Genomic DNA, 20,491 nt, shown 5'->3' with positions numbered 1-20,491 from the left:
AGTCATCAGAAGGAAACCTTTCCTGCGACTTCATCACAAAAGGCAACGTCTGAAGTGTGCAGAACAATACTTAGATAAGCCAGAAACATTTTGGAACAAAGTGCTGTGGACTGATGAAACAAAAAATGAACTTTTTGACCACAAGTACAAAAGATACATTTGGAGAACAACAGGTTTAGCATTTGAAGAACACCTTGCCAACCGTGAGGCATGGGTGTGGATCTATTCTGTTTTGTGGCTGTGTGGCAGCCATTGGCACAGGAAATATTGTGCGGGTGGAAGAAAGAATTGATTCAACCAACTTTTTTTAAAACATCCTAGACGATAATGTCCCAGAACCAGTGAAGAAATTGCCGCTGAAAAGAGTTTGGATATTTCAGCAAGACAATGATCCAAAACTTACCTCAAAATCAACCATGAAGTCCAAACAGGAGGGAAGGATTGTGGTTTTGGAATGGCCGTGACAGTCCCCAGACTTTAATATTATTGAAAATCTGTGGGGAAATCTCAAATATGCAGTGTGTGCAAGAAGACCTAAGAATATTTCTGAGGTAGAAGAGTTCTGGAGGGAAGAGTGCGGAAACAAATCCTAAATCAAGAGCACAGACTCTTAACTGGCTACAAGAAATATTTAGAAGCTGTGATTTCTGCCAAAGGATGTGTTACTAAGTATTGACTGGCAGGGTCCCAAATTTTTGCACATGCCACATTCACTTTTTAATTTTTCCAATCTGTTAAATTCAGTAAATAAATAGTAATTGTGCATTAAAATGTGCATAAATATGTCATGTTTAAGTCTGTACCCTGCAGAGGTTGTGTTAGCGTCTTTTCATTTAGTCTATGAAACTCTCAGTTTGACCAGGATTGCCCGAGCTTTTGCATAAACTTTATATGTGAAAAACATTGGTTTCCTTTGGGATGAAAAGTGCTGTATAATAGTTAAGAATTATACAATTATTTAGCATGATCATTTTTATATAGTGCCTTTCAATGTAGTAATTTTCAAAGAACCATAAAGTTGATCATAAAGGTGATCTTAGAAATATACTAACCCTAACTGTCAACAAACTGGGCAGCTCAAGGAGCCGATAAGATACATGGGCAAGTAGCTGGACAAAACAAGAGAGAAATGTGGGCAATACTCGATCAAAGGCCGCTGTCCTCTTAGCTTCTTAAATAAACATCTCACTGAGAGTGCAGCATGGAGAATTTCCAGACATTTTCACAGGAGTCTGGTCTTAGCATCTGCCATCCATTTACACATCTCATTAAAGTGGTTGTCCAGCCCCTTTCCTTTATACGCGCAGAGAGGAACAATGAACCGCATGACAGGTTGAAAAGGACACTCGTTGTTAAAGAAGTTTATTACTCAGACCACACAGACTGACCGACGTAGTCATTCACTCTTCTGACGTTAGAGAGCCACCTAGTGGCCGTGCTGTGAATTCAATCATTTACTGATCTTCGCCGACAGGGGTCAGCAGGGAGTCTGGTCGTTCAGTTAAAACCCCCAGGCAGCTTCTTTCACGCCGGTCTAGGGGCTCTACATCAATGTTGGTAATATTGGACAAGATAAAAAAAAAGAAATGTGAGCGAAATACAAAAAGAGAGACAGAAAGCACAGTCTACAGAAGTTCTGGAAGAAAGACGTTGACTACCTGACTTTTAAACACCTGCTCACACGTTGCCCGCCTCGTGTGGTTGAATTTCCAGGTGTCTGTGAGCGTTTCTGGGCTTTAAGATGAATATAGAACCTGCATTCTGCCTCGTTAACGTCCTTGAAGCTATACGCCTTTAGTGAAGTGTCCAGAAAAGCGCTTTGTAATTGTAAGCAATTATTTATAATTATGAGGTGCGTATTTAATTTGGAGACACAATTAATTTCTATCAACTATGTAGATTACGTCTTGGGGCACAGTGGTTGATATTGCTGCCTCGCAGCGCTGGGAACCTGGGTTGAAGTCCGGACCTGGTTTTCTATCTTCGTGGAGTTTGCGTGGGTTTTCTCCCACAGCCCCCAAACATACTTGGTAGGTTAACGGGCTTCCGGGAGAATTGCCCCTGGTGCGAATGAAATAATGCGTTTGTGTGTGTCCTGCGACGGACTGGCCTCCCATTCAGAGTGCATCCTGTTTTACACCCATTGGTTTCTGGGACGTACTCCGGCTCCCCTGCGGCACTGGGTTAAGAACAAGCGGTTAGAAAACTGGTGGTCGGATTCAGTCTGTCGTTTCGCATCAGATGCTCCTGAAAACGGGCTCTCAAAGTTCAGCTGAAAAGCCCACTGGGTTTTCTACCACTGGGTAGAGCTGCTTAAGAGTTACAGTATGCTAAATATGTATGGTAGGGGAAAAGCAGCCCACATTTCTGACTGCAGCCGTTTATTTTATCCCGGAATGTCTAGGAAAGGGGTCGAGTTTATAAAAAGATAATATCAGAACCAGCTTTCCTACGCAATCCTGCAGACTTTAAGGATTGACAGGCTATCCAATGCGCCTGTACTTTTGCAGTCCATGTACACTCTCAACAGCACTCTTAAAGGTGAAACACTTTGCCGCAATTACACACGGAGGGACAAAAAAAATAGTGCGCTCTCTTTACCACGTTGACGATAAAGATATGACATGGAATAACTACTACAGACAAAATTAATGTAACAAACAAAAGACAGCGCCAACGTTCAACACGAACTGCTAATGTTTCTCAGAATCTTAAACTTTGAGCGAAGTTTTTTTTTAAAAAAAAAACACAATCTGTCACCCAGGCGGAAACTGGGTCGCGGCGAGACAGTCGGCCGCGCGGTCTCGCGGCCTTATTGGCTCGGGAGCGGAGTCAGGGGTGAGAGGGTAAATTCAAGATGGCCGCCCCCAGCGGTGACATGTTTTCGTTCTGCTCAGAGCCCGGTAAAGTCGGCGGCTTGGTCGAGGTCCGATTCATTGATAAAGTCAAGGTGGGTGTTTTAAGGAAATGTCATTCAGGGAATTTTGTTTACCGTTGTGAATTTCAGTACAGTATTTTTAATGTTTTCTTTAATGCTGCTGCCATGCTGGCCGGCAAAGTATGTGGTATATAGGGTTGTCACGAGTCATGCCATTTAGGTTATAGGCAAATTGAGAAAAGTAACTGTATTCATCTATTACTTTTGTATAATTTCGAAGTGGAGTCGGCTTTGAATCCTTAACATGGCCTAGTTTCAAAATACTGCAGGACTACGATGATCTAGGACATAACGGTGTACTGTAGTATCATCATGTTACGAGACTGAGAAACGGTATTTTGTATTTGTGACGCCTATTATATTAGATTCATACGCTTTTTAAATTGTTTACAGATTATTAACTTCAGAAGCTAACATGAGGTTTATTAAAAAACGTGTCCCAATGAATAGGAGCGTTAGGTCAAGTATTATTTAAAATAGAAATACTAGCGAGCAACAATGCTATTACGGGCGTCTGTTCTTGACGAGCATGGCATTTTTTAATGAGGATTTTGCACTGAATTTTCACTGATATTCCACTGATATTGTGTGAATATTTCAGTTGTCCAGTGATTGTAAAATTTACACATTAATAAAAATGGGAGTCAAAGAATTATAATATCATTCAGTTTTGCCTCCGTTACATCAAACCTTATGGAAAAATATAAGATTAGTGGGACGTCAAGAAATTGTGATCATGTAAATGAATATAGCATAGGCCTAAGCATGTGATTAATGAAAATAATATATTTTATGAAGATCATGCAAGCTGCACATTGTGATTTTTAAATAAATGTTAAATAACCAGTGCAGTTGTAAGCTGTGACTGTGATGTCCTGCGATGGGTCTGCGAGTGAACTGGTTGTCATGTGATGCATGAGGAAATCTGTTATTGCCTGGATTGTGGGTAGTTGTTTTGGAATGTCCACAGCAAATGAAGACCAGCAGCAGATTCATGCTGTATTGCCTCTCATACCATCGAATATTGAAACGCAGTACCGCTGCCCAGCAGTTTGACTTAGACTGGTTTTACAAGCTACTGGCTTTTGTGTTCATTGTACTGGTGAGACATGAAAACTATGTATTTATAGGATTTATTATTTTAAAATAATAAACGTTTCATAAATGTTTTCAGCCTCTGTCTCGGCTTTGTCATTGGGACCTTGTGCCAGTGAGGAGGGGGTTAAGGCATCCCTTTGAATTGTGTGCCACCGGAGTGCTCAGCTGAGAGGTATTATCTGACTGCCTTACTAAACTGCAGGGGTCAGTGTTGACTAGTAGTTGGACTTGTAAATGATTTAAGCCCATGCAACCCCAGCAGTGCCTGACTGGCTGTGTGCTGTTGATTGCGGTATTGAGGTCAGACATTCCCATGGGCCTGGGATATAACTTCCACGCTGGGCCAGGATGTCGGTTCAGGTGGGTGGGTGAGCAGTCATGAGTCCGTTTTGCTTCATAGCGCTCAGGTCATGTCTTCAGAGAAGCTGCCCAGGGACTGTTTTCGGGGCATTTAATCCTTAATTGGACTAACAGGCTTATTGCTTGATCGGCACGTTTTCAATTTGTTTTGCTCCTCAGTGTGGTGATCTAAAGATGCCTATAATTTATTAAATAAAGACTCCAGTGTGTGTCGAGAGTGAAAACTAATGGAAGAGCTCTTAGTAATCCTTCTGTTATTACACTGTGCGACTGAGAGCTCTGGTGTGCCCAGAAATGTGTCATAGGATCTTCTGTGGTCTTGTTTTCTGCGGTAGTGGCCACTATTTCTGTTGTTTCGCTTGCCAGACACACAGGAAGAGTTTCCTGGCAGTGCAGGTGAACAACAAGAGCACATCAATCTGGTCACATCATGTTGCAGCAAAGCTCTAATGGCTTCGTTAGTGCTGAGCTTAACGGCTTGTTAACATCTTGTTTGATGAAGCAGGTTGGAGCTGAGTCAAATCCTACAGAAGTGTCACCTGAATTGTTATTCACTTGTAGGGAAGAGGATTGTTTGCCAAGAAAGCCATCTGCAAAGGAGAAAATATATTTATTGAGCGCCCCCTGGTGTCCGCGCAGTTCCTGTGGAATGCCTTGTATAAATACAGAGGTGAGGTGAGAATTGTTGATTCCAATACCTTTATCATTATTATTACAGGTTTGTAGCCTAGTCTAGTTAACTCTAAAATCAATATGCTTATTCAGCACTAAAGTATTTTTTCTATACCTATGCCATTATGTTGTTTTAGTAACAATAACAGGAAATTACCAAATACCCGTCTTCTCCCAGAATGTTTTTTCCCTTAAGTCATACTGCGAGGGATGTTACACAGTACTGCACAAATGCATTGCCAAATGGCCAAATGTAGTCTCTTTTGTTGGGTGATTCATCAGTAGCCCTGGTAGTTTTGATGCTTGCAGCCTCCTAATGACAGACATGATCAGCCTGACACCCTGTGGAATGGAAAAGAGGCAGTTTGCCTTCCCAATCGGTTTTGTGCTCAGAGGAATCGTGGGACAGAGAGAAACTCCCTCTTTGTTCCTTTGTCTCTTCGTGTGTCCGTCTGATAGGATGTTCCCCAGCCATGGTGTTTAAGTGCAACCCGTTTATACAACCGAGTTTTATCTAGATCTCAGTGTCTAGATGCAGTCCGGAAGAAGTCATGTCCTGGCTCTTATGAAGTGCTGAATGCACCATCTGAGTTCTGAGTTTCTCACTTCTGCGTTGCAGAGGGAAGCTCTTAGGACTGTATTAAAGAAGAAAAGGACACTGAACTACAGACGTGGTTGAAAAAAGACATGATTTGTTCCTAGAGAAATGGGGGGTATTGTAAAAGAGGGAAAGTGTTTTATCAGTACTTTCTGAGGGGAAGCTTTTTTCACTCAGGTGAAAAAAAGCTCTCACTTGAGTACAAACCAAATTTCTAATAGCACATGATCAACAAAGCACCCTGAAACTCTTGGGGCATTTGCTGACCTTTCCAGACCTTCAGACCCTGTGAATCTCCCAGTGCATCCCCCCCATCAGAATTGTTCACTTCACTGGTGCTGATTTCACTTCCCTCTGTATTGCAGACAGCACTGTCTCTCCTAGTGTCTCAAGGACATCTGTGTTGCTCTGCTGATAAGGCTTGACAACTAAAAAGTTTTTTTTCTTCTTTTTTCAATTTGAAATGAAATCCTGTTAAAGTACTATTCTATGTTTCTTGAATAAATGAATCATATTTGTGTTGTACTGCAGTAGAAGTTATCATTAATGCTGTTTATTGTGGTGTTTAAATAAGCCTATGTTGTTTGTATACCCTTTAATGCAAATTGTAATAAAAAAAACTAGATGCAGAGCAGGATGTGGAATGACAAATGTTTGAAAAAGATGGGAATATGCGGGGGTTGATGCTCATACTCTGGGATCCTTCAAAGAGTGTTTTAATGAAATTTTAGGTTCGTTTAATCTCTAAAATGACACACGTTTGTGTGCCCTTCCAAAGTGTCCATGAATAAAGCAATAAGGCTATAAAGACATGTATTTCTTTATTTTATATGTTGACAGTGCTGAGTCTGAGGTAGAGGTGGTGGCTGTTCATGAATTGTCTCCAGTTTGGTGACGGACTCTGGGACCTGTTCTTATTACTTGGTGGAGAAGTGTTTTATGATGTACCTTTTGTAACGTTAACTAATTCTTCAAGATGGCGGATGCTGTTTCTGTTTCTCTTTGAGCTCGGCCGGTGTGTCAGTGCTGCTCACCGTGTTCTGTCTGTGTTTCTGCCCTGCGGCCCCAGCCTGCGAGTACTGCCTGCGCTCTCTGGAGACGGCGGAGGAGAATGCCCGGAGGCTCAGCGGCAATGCCAGTCTCCTGCTGCCGCACCCCGAGCAGTGCAGCATCCGCCCTGAGCTCCACCAGGCTTGCCCACGCTGCCAGGTATTAATCTGCCTGCTCCCTGCCCATCTCCTCCTCCTCTGCTTGCAGCCTCTTTCAACCACCACCATGTGTTTGGACTATAAGAGAAAACCCACAGGAACACAGGGAGAACATACAAACTCCACACAGAAGTACCCCAGTTCAAGAATTGAACTCAGGGCCCCAGTGCTGTGAGGCAGTAATGCTAATCACTGCGCAGCGGCTCTGCCCAATAGAAGGAACATCTTCGTCGTTTTTTTTTCTTAATCTGTGGTTGCATTATTTCTTCTAGCCATTATCAGAAAGCTGGTTGTTTCTGATGAGGGTCCTGGCAGCCAGGAGCCCTTCCAGGAAGCGCAGTGTGCAAAACAGGACCAGTCAGTCTGGTGCGGGACATGTACACAAGCACATGGAGTCAATTTAGAGATGCCAAACACCCTGACAACACCAAGAACTTTACATAACACATCTTTAGTAAGAGGGAGGACACCAGAGTGTTCTAAAAAAACACAAAGAGGGCTATCTAGTGCAAAAGTACTCCCCAATCACACCCTTCATTCCTATTTTCATTTTTCTTTCTTTTGCTTAGTAGAGAACAGAATAGTTGATATCTGTGCAAACAGAACAGATAGCAGAATGAGGGTAAATTGATGCTGTACTGCAGCAACAGCCTGGGCGATGGACTGCGCTGACTCGGTGTCTCCCCCTGCAGGTCATGTACTGCAGCACTGAGTGCCGGCGGGCAGCTCTGGAGCAATACCACCAGGTGCTGTGTCTGGGCCAGTCCCGGGACGACCTGGAGCACCCACTCAATAAACTGCAGGAGGCCTGGAGGTGAGTGTGGGGAACAGGGGGCACAGCTGGGCCCTCCAGGAAAAGAAGAAAGGTGGGAGGGAAAGACTTGGGTGTGGAGCCTGAAATTTCACAAGGAGAACACTTCACCTGAAAACATTTATTATAACTGTACCGTGTGCGCGCAGTCTCTGGAGCACAGAATTACAGCCACCCGTGTTGTAGTGCAGTCCAAATCTATAATTTATAATTATAGTAATACATTTATAATTTATTTTTCTCAGTAATTTAACCTCCTTTAGTTTTAAAAAACGTTTTCTGCATAAGGTCTCAATAACCTGAGAGAAAACAGCTTTTTCTTTCAGATTTCAGCATGGAAGTAACCTTTACTTTTTCCTTTGCAACCAACACGTGTTGACACAGCTCTCCAGTCAAACTGTGGGAGAAAATATTCTTATAATGATGATAGCAGTTCAAAGGGAATACCGTGCTGTTTTTAATTGGCGTTTCTTACTTGTTCAAATGTCCTTTCAGTAGAAGCTGTAAAAAGGCATTGCAGGTACGGTCTCAGTTGATTCCAGAAAGGTGTGTGATGAGCAGGTGTGCCCAGATTCAAGGTGGGCTCATCTAGGACTCCTGTGAAGTCCATCTAGGGGGAACATCGGGAGAAGACCTAAATTAAAACGTGACCAGCTAGCTTTTGTCAGTCTTCAGCACAGCCATGCAGAAGAGCTTAAAGAAAGTGCCAGGCGTGTTCTCTGGCCAGTGAGGGCACTTCCTCACCAGCACACTTCCTCGGCGTGTCCTGCTGGCTGTAACCCTTGTATTTGGCTGGCTGTCCGGGCCATCACAATATTGCTGTCCGGGCCGAGTCAGTCATTGGTGATCTCTATAAGCCATATTGCAAAGTTCACAGAAGCTATGGTGGAGGGTCTTGGACAGAGCCTCTCGGTGTTTATTTCTTTAGAACATTAGTTGGGGGGGGTGACATTTTTCCCTTATAGTTCAACCTTGGTGTAACAAATAAAAAAAAGGAAAGGTTCAAAATTTATCAACGAGGATGGGCATGATAACACTTCTGCAGACTTTGCTACTTTGGTAACTGGCGTTAAACCTAATGGAACAGATGGACTATAGTGCTGGTGTTAATACTGTTTGCTCAGCTAGGCTTCCAGCACAATGCACCTTAAAGAAGTGCTTGTTAAAGAGGTGATTGCTGGCACACCAAAAAGGAGGAAAAGTCCAGCAATTTCCGCACATGCTAAAAAAAACTTCCCTTTTGTGCCATCTTCCGGCACTTTTACAGTGAAATGTGATTTTCTGCCACACTGCGCACAGCAGGCTGCAGACCTGGCTTACTAACAGACGCCTTTGTCTGTCTGACTGTCTCTCTTATTGTTTCCCAGGAGCATGCATTACCCACCAGAGACCGCCAGCATTATGTTAATGGCTCGGATGGTAGCAATAGTAAAACAGGTACAGTACCAGTTATTTTATTTCCATAAATTACACCCTGATTTTTCCTCTTTCCTTTTTCTTAACCCTAGAAAGCAACCAAAAGTGCCATAATGAAAATTCTAGCATTGACAAATCGCACTAAAGTAAAACCTTTTAATTCTTTCTATACTTTTGATAATGCGTTGCTAGAGAAATACTGAGATGAATTAAGTGTGGCCAGGACTTCCTCATTTATGAGTTTAACTCTTATTTTCTATCCTGGACATTTATAATGATTTCCATCTGTCAGCATCAAGACCATTGAATGGGTTTGAACTTTATACTGAGCATCAAAAGAAAAATCTATCTTATAGCTGCAGTAAATCACAATGTTATTATTGCCAATCTTTTTCTTGCAGTTGTACTGCTAATTTGTAGAACTGACATGACCATGGGTAAATGTATCAAGCTGGTTTATATTTATTGATGGGGTTCCTCACCAGGGGCCTGCTGTGAAAGTCATAGGTTAGTAGCATGCGTGGCCAATGTTGGACACAGTACAAGATGCTAGCTTCAGGCTTGAGGGATTCGTCTCTGCTCCTCCCAGAGAGCTGGGGCAAGCATGTGCCTATTCAAGCAACAAGGTGCTGACCAGGTTCAGCCTTCCACATACCGATGGCATGAAAGCACTGTTCTTCTTTATAAAGCAAAGCATCTTGGTTTCCATCATGATTTTCACCAGGGTTGATGTTCAGTGGGTTTAATCGCGTCCTCACCCATGCCCAGTCAAGTCTAGTCACTGAAGGGGCAACTCAGTGCATCGATCTGTCATGAGTAATGAAAATGCCAAAACGTTTAATCATGTCCAAAATCCACTTAATTTCTTAAAAATCATACCTGCATAAATTATCATGTTTCTTTTGGTTGTCAGCATAAATGCAAGGTTAAAATGGTTTGATGTGTTTATACAAATTAAATTCCTGTCCTCCTGTCTATGAATGTCTGTCTAAATAAGGTTTTTGGCATGAAATGCAGAGTGAAGAATATCCTGACCTTCTTTAGTAGCATTGTGTGTTAGTAGCAAAGCAGTAGCATTGTGCAGGGCTAAGACACTGTTGGTGTTTTTGAATAGTAAAGGTTACTGCAGTTTTTTAAATCCAAATAATATCCCCCTGATAACCTCTGAGAGGAGAATGAGTTATTAAAGGAGTTATTTTCATGTTGAGTTGTGTTCAGGCAGTGTCTGTGTTTGGCTCGCAGGCTCAGGATAAAGGCCACTGGCTGAGTATCTTCTCTCAGCTCTGCAGCAGGACAGCCAGCGAGCAGGAGGAGCAGATTGCTCTCAAGCTCCTGGGGGAGAAGTTCCAGGTGAGAGCCTGCAGATAGGAATTGGTTTCAGTCTGTGAATACTCCTATATGTGCAGTGTGTGCAACTGGGGTGGCAAAATAAAAATGGCAAAGAAAATGTTCTACAAACCTGACATTGAGCAGGGAAAAACAAAACAAAAAAAAATAGACTGTAACAGAATTAAGCCATCTGTAATGAAAATGTTTAGCACTGTATTGGCAAGCCTTACTCTAATAATAAGATTTAATTTGAACCATTAACCATATAATTATGTGATTCATACATTTGATAACATTATATAAAGAAGAACAAGTGATTGTTGTACAACATAAAGTAAATTGGCCCCCAGAAAGGTCAGAGGCCAAATACAAAAATAATTGATCTTATTGTAATCTTAAAACATGGCATGAGTCTTTTCAAATAAGAATGTTTATTTTGACACTGTTAATAATGATCATTTGTATGTATTTAAGGTTTTACAATTTACCCAGTGTTATTGTTATTACTGCAGAGGCCTCTGCCAATGCTGAATTACTTACAAATGGGGCAGGATGAGCAAAATAAGTCTTTTAACTTGCTGATATAATATTCTGAATACCTAGCCCTTTCAACACCAAATTATTTCAGTTGAAAAATGACAAAGACCAATTTAAACAATTGTGGTGTCCCCTATTCCTGTGGCCAGCATGTGATATGCTAATGACATCGTGCTAGCATCATGCCAGCACAGTGAAATGCCTGGGCTTCATGTCTGTCACCTTGCAATCTACAACCAGTATCAGCTCGTAAGATTATACCATTTACAGTTGGCATGCTCTTTGGCAACCAATGGTAAATGTGTGAACAGTAAATCTCGTGTGACAAAATTCATTTCCTTCTGAGTTTTTTGTCTTGTGTTAATTTACTCAAACAAAAATGCAAAACAATTTCATCTTTGACATCTTCATTTAGGATTATTTTCATGTGCGTTTCATCAAAGAACTTAACAGTGTTCATTTCATTCAGCCTGTCAGTGTTGGAAATTCCCTTAAACCTCAGAATGTATCTATTTCATGACCACAGAGTCAGGACCTCAGTTTTATGTCTCTTCTGAAGGAAGATGCCTTTTTACAGTATAGCGTCCCAGGCACTATACTGGGGCATTAGGATTCCACACAGAGCACCCCCTACTGGCCCAACTAATACCTTTTCTGGCAGCAACCATAGTTTTTCCCAGGAGGTCTCCCATCCAGGTAATGCCCAGACTCACACCTGCTTAGCTTCAGTGGCTTGCCATCTAATCGTGTTTGCCTTGAGCATTTGGCCAAGATGGACAGTTAACACTACTGTAATGCACCCCAGACAAGGCAAAACTAAACCTACTGGGGCTGCTGTTTATTTTTAGAGCTTAATTTCTTCCTGGCATTATAAACAGCTGTCACAATTTTTACCTTAATGCTATGGTGTATAAGTGCTGTGTGAATTTAGGGGCACTTTTGATGTGTGGAAAATGTCTTCTTAATGAGCACCTTTGTTAAGCACCAAGTGAAGGGCACCCTAGAGTGTCCAGCAATGTTGATAATGAGAGAGCTGGAACTCCAGCACCTTGGACAGCTCCTCTAGGTTGAGTGTCCCTGCCAGCCTTCCACAGCAGCTGGCACATCTGCACAGCAAGAGAAGGTAGTGAAGATGCACATGTTCTTGCTAAAGAAAGGCAGTTTTCATTTTGAGAACTGGAGAATTCCTGTGATTGGTGTGAGTAATATAGTTAAACAGAGAAAACAGAAAAAGGAATATGTGGGCTCGCTGTGTTTGTTGGCATAATGATATGCAAACCACACCTGATCTTGTAATGTGGATTAAAGCTATAAGAGAAATTTTTAGAGTTTAATTTTTACCATAATCATTCCCATTACCATGTTAATATTTTCAATATTTTCACTGCTGTGTGCACTCTCAAAACAAGGAATTGCTCATGATCAGATACATTTTATGTAGTGATAGGGATTAATGGAAAAGGGTGATATTCCACAGAGTTATACATTTAACATTAGCTCTTGTTACCTCTTACTGAAGAAATAGTATCCCAAGTACTGCACAAAGGAAGACATTCTTGAGAAGCAATTCCGGGTACAAGTTTTATCCCAAATTCCGTGTGATTTTCATTCAACAGTCAGAGCTGTACCTGTTGCTTTGACTTTTGAATGACCTCAGGGTTTAATTACGGGAAGCATAACATCCTGAAAGCAGTGGGGTTCAGGTGAGGGCAATCAAGCCATCTTATATAGGAAAGAGTATAGAAAAGGCACTGACCACTCTCTAATTGAAGTTGGGATAATTGAGGAAGAAATGGGTTTTCTGAGGATGTATATAGAAAAGCATGTTGTCTGATTATTATTGTTTAAATAAGGATCTAGACTGTAAAATGTCAAACAGTTCAGGAAAACAGGCCCATGCGTTTGGAATGCAAATCACAGCCATGTCTGAGGTAGCAGGCAGTGCCAACACCCACATAATTAAAATGCACCAACTGACCTGCAAAGGTGTGCCCAGTACACACTGGGAGTGAACTGTGTTGTATCCAATGCCGTCTCTTTCTTTCTCTCAGGGCCAGCTGGAATCTTTGCGGAACCTTTTTACTGCAGCTTTGTATGACGATCACCTCAGCAGGGTTAGTCACGCACTTTCCTTTGAGCTGTGCTGTCACTTGAGAAATCGTCTGGCCAGACAGCCACCTCCTTTATCATTGCATTTGCAGGGATGCTTTATATGTGAAAGACGCAGCACTTTTTTGTATTAGGAGTCAATCACACTATATCCATTTTATAAGTGCTTCATCCAATACAGGGTTGTGGGGAAACTTGAGTCTGTCGCAACAAGCAACCCACCTGAATACGGAGAGAAGATACAAACTCCACACAGTTAGCACCCCTGGTCTTGAATTGAAGTCGGGGGTCCTGCTGAGAGGCAGCAGTGCTAACCACTGCACCACAGTGTTGCCCCATCAATCACACTAGTTACTAGAGGTGCACGGTAAAACTGGTATACCGGTAAACTGCGGTTCTTTAGTCACGCGGTACATTCCGTGGTATGTTTTAGACTGACCGGTACGCTCAGTAATTTCTGGCAATTTCCGTCGGCGGTTTTATTTTTTCAATTTTAACAGAGGTTGTCTTCTGTTCACATTCATAAATTCAAATTTGATTCAAAGAACAAAATGACTGTGATAAAAATGTCATTAACTTTAAAAGGGTGAGAAAAAAAAAGTCACACTAAAGGTATTTCCTGCATATCATTGGCTAGTAAGTTTAGAAATATGCCGTGATTTCGGAAATCACATGGAAATAATCATAGCTGATTGGTTCAGAAAGACCTTGACTTTCCCCAATGACCCATTGAACATGCGCTGTTGTTTCTAGTTTTTCTGATTCTACTGTAACTCTAGTCAGGGAGGAAGTCTAGTCTTGATCGTGTTTGTAATTCCATTGCTACCATTACACATTCTTTGAATTGTTTCCTTTTTGGATTTTGTTTAAGCTGTTTAAGTCAATATAGAATATCTTGTCTCAGCAATGTTTTAAGCAAGTATTGAGGATTCTTTGAAGTTTAGTTGAAATAGCCAAAGGCAATCGAAAATGCTAAACATGTTTCATAAGGTTGTAAACATCAACTTTACTCATTGTAAAGAGAAAATGCTAGAACTTACAAGCACCTGTCATATGTTGAATTTTACATTATCTTGCTAAGCAAAATGAACCTCCAATACCTTGTGAAAAAAGATTTAATCATTTAATGATTGACAAAAATCTGCATATTGTTAAATTGTTCTGTTATTTCTAGTTCTTTGGTTCCAATAAAACAACAAAACAACAATTTTCATTACTTTATTTTGTATACAACTCGAAATGCTTTACTAATCATGAAATCAAAATACGAGAAAATCTCCATATATAAACATGAAAAAGGTTTGCAGTATACCACGGTACATGCATGTATATCACGGTATGCCATGGTACGTTTTCCAGAGGAGGTACCCAACCCTACTAGTTACTTAAAAATAGAACATTTTCATGTTCAGATGAGAAAGGGCCATGTTGGGTTTTAATATTGACCTGAACTGGAGGACCAGAGGGGGCGCACACAGGATGCTCTCCTCCTTTCTGTTCACTCGGATGTCCTTCTCTTGCAGTGGTTCAGCCCTGAAGGTTTCCGCTCTCTCTTCGCCTTGGTGGGGACTAATGGCCAGGGTATTGGGACCAGGTGAGGGCTGTGTAATCTCTGGTCTTTTCCAGTTGTGCTTGTCTGTGTTGCATGCAATTACGCAGAAACAGTGTCACTTTTGGCTGATATGTATTCTTAATTCAGACCCTTTGGGAAGTATTTACCACAAACAAAAATGCAGTTGATTAATTAGTTTGATCTGCACTGAATGTTAGATGAGGCAGAGTTGCTAATGTCAGCCCAGTGTTGAGCTCTGTAAGTTTTTAACATGTAATCTCAATGAAAGTAGTCCAAGGATCACACAGTGCCGCGATATGGAGGGCCAGTCAAAGTGAATGCGATGGGGAAGGGAGAGAGAGGGATTGGAAACCCATATAGTTATCTGAGCCCACTGAAGCCTTCAGGCAGGCTCTGAGCACTCCCATCTTTACCCATTATAGAACTCATGCATGATATCACAAGCTGGTTTGGAAAGCTGGGTATTGGTTATTAATAGAGAGGCTGTTCTAGTTAACGGGCTAATGATCATTGCAATAAATCAGGGGGTGCATGTGTGGTTAGTTGGTTCCTGGCATGTGATGAGCTGCGCAGGACAATGTGTCATTCCTGCCGTTTCCCAGTTCTCTCAGTCAGTGGGTCCATGGCTGTGATGCACTGGAGCTGCCTGTCCAGCCGAGGGAGCAGCTGGATGCCTATATTGACCAGCTCTACAAGGACATTGAGACAGGTTAGGCACCGTATGCATATGATACTACAGTGAACTTTCTGTATAATTAAAAATGAGTTGTGCTTAAACTGAAGAGAGGGATATACTGTATAGAAGATGTCGTCTTGGTAGGATAAATTCTTAATAATATTATCAAGCATTCTAACTTAATTACTCTGATGAGCTGACTTCCTATCCGAACAATAGTCTTGCTGATGTACACAAAAAAACAAAGATTGAATGAATCTGCAGTGTAATACTGTTGTAATGAGGTTCTTGATAATGTATTGATGTTCCTTTAGCCTACTGTTGAATGCTGTCAGCTCCGGTAGAAAATTGGGTAGCTCCAGGGCTGGGTCTGAGAAATAACAGTGATGGGAAATGGGGACTCGGAAGCTCAGCAAAACTTGCCATCTCAGCACACAATATTGATTGACCGAAAAGGCAATGTATTGCCAAAATGTGATGGACCTGTTCATCTATCCTTTTTTAAATTAAAAGCTAACAGTAACCAGGACAATGTTACACTTGTCTTTTGACAGAAACCGGTGATTTCCTGAACTGCGAGGGCTCTGGACTCTTCCTCTTGCAGAGCTCCTGTAAGTGGGGGTCCATGGACTGGGGAAGGGTCTATTGTTTGTTTTGACTCCTTTTGTGACAGCCTAATTAGCATGTGGCCAGGGCTAGCTTTTGCATTTTTCATTTCCCCCATCTGCTATGTAGGAGACATGGAAATCAGAATGCAAAATGGAAATCAAAGGAAAATGCATCTTTCTCAAGGCAAAGGTTCTGCTTTTAGGGCTGAAATGGGAAAGGGCATTTAATGTCTGTTTCCAATGTGAGGGCATGGAAAACACCATGAGTAATTATGTAATCTTTCTTACACATGAAATATCAGTGCATTGTCCCAGTCTACAAACCTCTGCTTTCAGGAAACAAAAGGGTTTAAACGGGGAAGAACCCAGCTGTCAGGTGTCGTGGTTATAAGGACTGACAGCTGGCTTCTATTGGGCAGAAAACAAAGCTGACTGCCTGTCATGTGCCACCAGCACCTGACTGAATACGCAGCTGGTTTCTGGATTGAGCTACCTTGGATGATGATGCTCTGCCATGTTCCTTTTTCATCTATTGCTGTTTGTATTGTCTAGGCAACCACAGCTGCTTTCCTAACGCTGAGGCCTCCTTCCCTGACAACAACTTCCTGCTTCACCTGACGGCGCTCTCCGACATCACCGCTGGGGAGGTAAGGAGCCCTGCCCCAAGGTTGCCCTCCTGGAGGCGACTGAGGTTCTCATGGACAAGGCATTCTGTGACTTTTGAAATCAAAAGGTCTATACAGTGTGCATAATCTGGCCTCTACATGTTTGTATGTGAGATGGTTGCAGGGCCATCTCAAGGCTGGGGCGAAGGGGGTGGATGCCCAGGGCCAGGCGCTGGCCACCCCCCACAATCCCCAATCCCATTTCACACATGCATAAAAATAAAAATACATGTTTAAATATTTTAATAAAGCCACACACAAAACTCTTATTTTAGCTCAAGATGACATCTAAAGTTAGTGGAAGAGCAGGTGCTTTATTCAGAACTGGAGGCGTGTCCTGCACTAACTACGTCATAGGCCATCGGTTGCAAGCTAAAAGTTATTCTGTCATAGCTAAACTAGCTTGGAAAAAAAGTTAGCTGGTGGAAAAATGGCAAGCACAAGCAGAGATAGGGACAAATTTAGAAAATACTGCAGTGAGTGCGAGACAAGGAAGCAGAAGAGGGAGGATGCAAATGTGGCACTTAAAAGGTGGAAACCTTTGGAAAGGTTTGTTGAAAAAACCAGAAGCGAAGAAGTTGGCAAAAAGTTTTGGATCAGCTGCCGATTTCAAACGTGTAAAAATGCAGAGTTGAAAATCATGTGATAGATGCCCTAAGTTCCTAAGTGGATTCCTTGTCGTTTCTAGGAAATCTGCATCAGCTATTTAGACTGCTGTCAGAGAGAGAGGAGCCGCCACAGTCGTCACAAGATTCTGAGGTATGGAGACTCTACTGTCATGCTTCCCTGCTCTCACCACAAGGGGGCAGCAGCTCTCTGCCTTCAGTCTTGCAGCCCAGCTCTCTGTCCAGTGAGCTGAGAATGCAGATCATGGAGAATCAGGACCTCGGTTTTGTCTCATCTGAAGGGCAACACCTTTTTGCAGTATAGTGTCTGATGGGCGATCTGGTGGCTCTGTGGCTAAGGATCTGTGCCTGTGGCTGGAAGGTTGCCAGTTCGTATCATGTAGCCAGCAGAAGAATCCTGCTCCATTTGGCCCCTGAGCAAGGCCTTTAACCCTAACTACTCCAGGGGTGCCATATAAATGGTTGACCCTGCACTCTGACCCCAAGCTTCACTCCCTGTCTGTGTGTCTCAGGGAGAGGAAGTTGGAGTATGGAAAAAGACATATTCCTAATACAAGAATTGTATATGGCTAATAAAATTATCTTATTTAATCACTACACTGGGGCATTAGGATCCACAGCGGGTGAGGCCCCCTTACATTCAGCAGAGCTCTGTGTCCGGCACATGTGCTGTATGTTTTACCTAGTCTCTCCAACAGCAGCTGTTGCAACTGTACTGGGGACAGGGCCGCATGTTGACACGTCATTGAAGAAAGAAACGTGAGGCGGGTCAGTCACTAGCAGACTCCACGCTTGAGCTGTGTCCCTTCTGGCAATGAGCCCCTAACCTGGACCACCAGCCCATCAAGCCTCACAAACTTGGCTGGGACCACCCTACACTGTAAACGGTCACCCATCTGTCCTCCTTGTCTTTCCAGGGAGAACTACCTGTTTGTCTGCTCCTGTCCCAAGTGTCACTCCCAAGCTGATGACCCTGATGTGACCTCGGAAGAGGAGGAGGAGGAGGGGGATGGGGAGACTGAAGGGGATGACCTGGAGGATGAGATGACCGATGTCTGATGTGTGCGAGGCTGATGCTACAATGCTGTTGGCCAGCCCTGCCCTCCCAGCAGTTGGTGGTGATGGATCCTCTGCACAGATCACGCAGCGGCCACTGTGTCAGTCTCTTTCCTGACTGTACTCTTCAGACTTCGCACGCGATAGAATCTCTTCCTGGCTACATCCACACAGACCGCAAACACATGGGTTCAGTCTGCTGGTCATGTTTCACTTGTTATTCTTTCACTTCTTTCTCCCATTTGTATGATTCTAAATAAAATGGAAGGAATCGTGCAGATGAGTTATTGTTCTGCTCATTGATGTGTTTGCTGGCTGCTGCAAGGTAGCGATGGCAGAGATGAGAGCAAAATCAGTACTATTCTCATCTTATTGGGGGAGGGGGGAGTCCCCCAGTCTGGCCTGCACCCTGAAGGTTCAACGGTTCTACCAAGAAGCTTCCTTTCCTAAGCTACACTGGCTGATTATGCATGGTCTTGGAAAGGATCACAGGTAACAGGGATGAAAGGGATGAGCGATGTGCCAGCTGTAGAGAAGAGAAGGTGTGCCAGGCTCATGTGGCTCCAGTAACAAAGCTCTGGCTTAGCCAGTGAGCTTGAGGAGAATGTGATTAAGGACAGAGCAGATAAAGAGAAATTTATCTTGGCTTGTTAAAACAAGATTAAAACATAAATTATTATAATACATTTATTATTTATTTTCGACCTTATTCCTGCCTATTTAGCAAATATGAGAAATTGGAATTATGGATCTTCCATTAGTTTAGTCTGACTTTCTTCAGTTCTGCCTCACATGTTGCCTTTTCCATTCTACAATCTAGATCAGTTGAGTCCACTTGTGTGAGAGATGCACACACTAGCACAGATTACTGTGTGGCTCCAGCACTACATTATGCTGTCAGCATGGAACACAAGCTAGGTCATGTGGAGCATAACTAGAACTCTGTAAAGAACTTTATTTTAAAAAAGTACTGCAGTACTGTTAAACACCCCCTGCCTTTTCTTGTTACAAACGAAGGTGTATTTTACATTTGAGCAGTTGTGAATATACATTCAGTACTCCATGATGCGATCAGCAGCGTTCATAGCTGGACCCAGACCTTGACAAGGACATGATGCTGTTGTTGCTGTTTGATGTGAGGTCCACCTGTTGATTGCCCTTGCCTTGCGTTTCCTATGGACCCAGTGCTGTGCTGCACCTGGTGAGTAGATGCTGTGGAGCCTGAGGGACAGCAGAGGACATAAAGCTTACAGAGCTTCCCCTACCCTGGATTTTGGAAACAAGTTGAAGGATTTCAGGCTTTGACCTATATGCCTTCACAGAACATCTTCCAATCATCTTGGAAGGAAAGGATTTGGAATCAAACAAATCTAAAACTGAAATGTTCTGATATGGTTCTAGCGTCTAATCATTTAGTAGGAGTTGTGTCTTTTAAATACATTTTAATTGTACTTTATTTTGTGCTTTCTTGAATATTCTGATGTTTTGTTGATCAAACTAATAGCACTGTATGCTGTCTTGCATAATAAGTACTGTAGTAACAATAGCTGGATCCCAGGATCACATCCATTTTGTTCTTGAACTACACCAGGCTATCAGCTTCAACAGTATGGCTAGTTAGCTTGTACCAGACTCCCACAACTCTATGGAATATGTTTTACAATTCATCCTAAAGAAGATGAAAGGATTTCCTATTAAGCCCACTAATCTTGACTGCTTTTCTTTGAATTAGTTACAGAGCAGCTATAACTTTTTCTATCTTTCATAGTTGTCAAAGCTATTGTTTCTTTGTATTTGTAATATCATGCATTTGCCACAGACAATGTGAATGTGTGAAAAAGTCTAGAGGAACACACAAAACTTCTCTCAGTCTTGAACTGAGCTAATAAGGAAATCCTGACTTTATCAGCTGCTCCTATAGGCAATGCATCACAGCCAATTAGAAACGTCATGGTTCTGCACAGCAGGAAAGATGTATACGTTCTTAAGTAGTCTTCTGTTTGAAACAGAATGCACAAATTTCTCATTTGCATAACTCATGCTGTCTTGGTCTTCTTGTGAGGTAGTCCGTGTGACTCCAAGCCCTCCACTCCTGTCTGATTTTCTTTTTCGATGTCTTTTTCTTGCGTTGTCTTTCAGATGACTGGTTTTCAGTAGAGAACATTGGGTAGTATCAACATGCCATGTATTGCAATACATTCCGTTTAAGCT

The 20,491-nt window shown here is 42.4% G+C and overlaps 1 protein-coding gene across 1 annotated transcript; it reads left to right on the top strand.

Annotated features, from left to right (window-relative positions):
- The first annotated feature begins 2,436 nt into the window (after nucleotides 1–2,436).
- Nucleotides 2,437–18,556, top strand: smyd5 (SMYD family member 5). Its single transcript, XM_006629511.3, has 13 exons — nucleotides 2,437–2,950; nucleotides 4,958–5,066; nucleotides 6,736–6,875; nucleotides 7,567–7,688; nucleotides 9,053–9,122; nucleotides 10,344–10,451; nucleotides 13,019–13,081; nucleotides 14,600–14,670; nucleotides 15,252–15,358; nucleotides 15,880–15,936; nucleotides 16,486–16,580; nucleotides 17,287–17,357; nucleotides 18,142–18,556. The coding sequence occupies exons 1-13, from the start codon at nucleotides 2,858–2,860 to the stop codon at nucleotides 18,281–18,283; spliced, it is 1,248 nt and encodes a 415-aa protein (XP_006629574.2). The 5' UTR covers nucleotides 2,437–2,857; the 3' UTR covers nucleotides 18,284–18,556.
- Nucleotides 18,557–20,491: the final 1,935 nt, after the last annotated feature.

The sequence above is a fragment of the Lepisosteus oculatus genome, chromosome 1, assembly GCF_040954835.1.
Source record: "Lepisosteus oculatus isolate fLepOcu1 chromosome 1, fLepOcu1.hap2, whole genome shotgun sequence".
In the NCBI taxonomy this organism is placed as follows: Eukaryota; Metazoa; Chordata; class Actinopteri; order Semionotiformes; family Lepisosteidae; genus Lepisosteus; species Lepisosteus oculatus.
Note: the sequence above shows the minus strand (reverse complement) of the source record. Positions and strands in the feature narration are given on the sequence as shown.

What these genes read in the sequence shown, in the direction of transcription:
- smyd5 (XM_006629511.3), top strand. Translation starts at nt 2,858, where the DNA reads ATGGCCGCCCCCAGCGGTGACATGTTTTCGTTCTGCTCAGAGCCCGGT. An exon ending in TGCCTTGTATAAATACAGAG is followed by an intron (nt 5,067 to 6,735) that starts GTGAGGTGAGAA and finishes CTGCGGCCCCAG; the next exon opens with CCTGCGAGTACTGCCTGCGC. An exon ending in ATGACGATCACCTCAGCAGG is followed by an intron (nt 13,082 to 14,599) that starts GTTAGTCACGCA and finishes CTTCTCTTGCAG; the next exon opens with TGGTTCAGCCCTGAAGGTTT.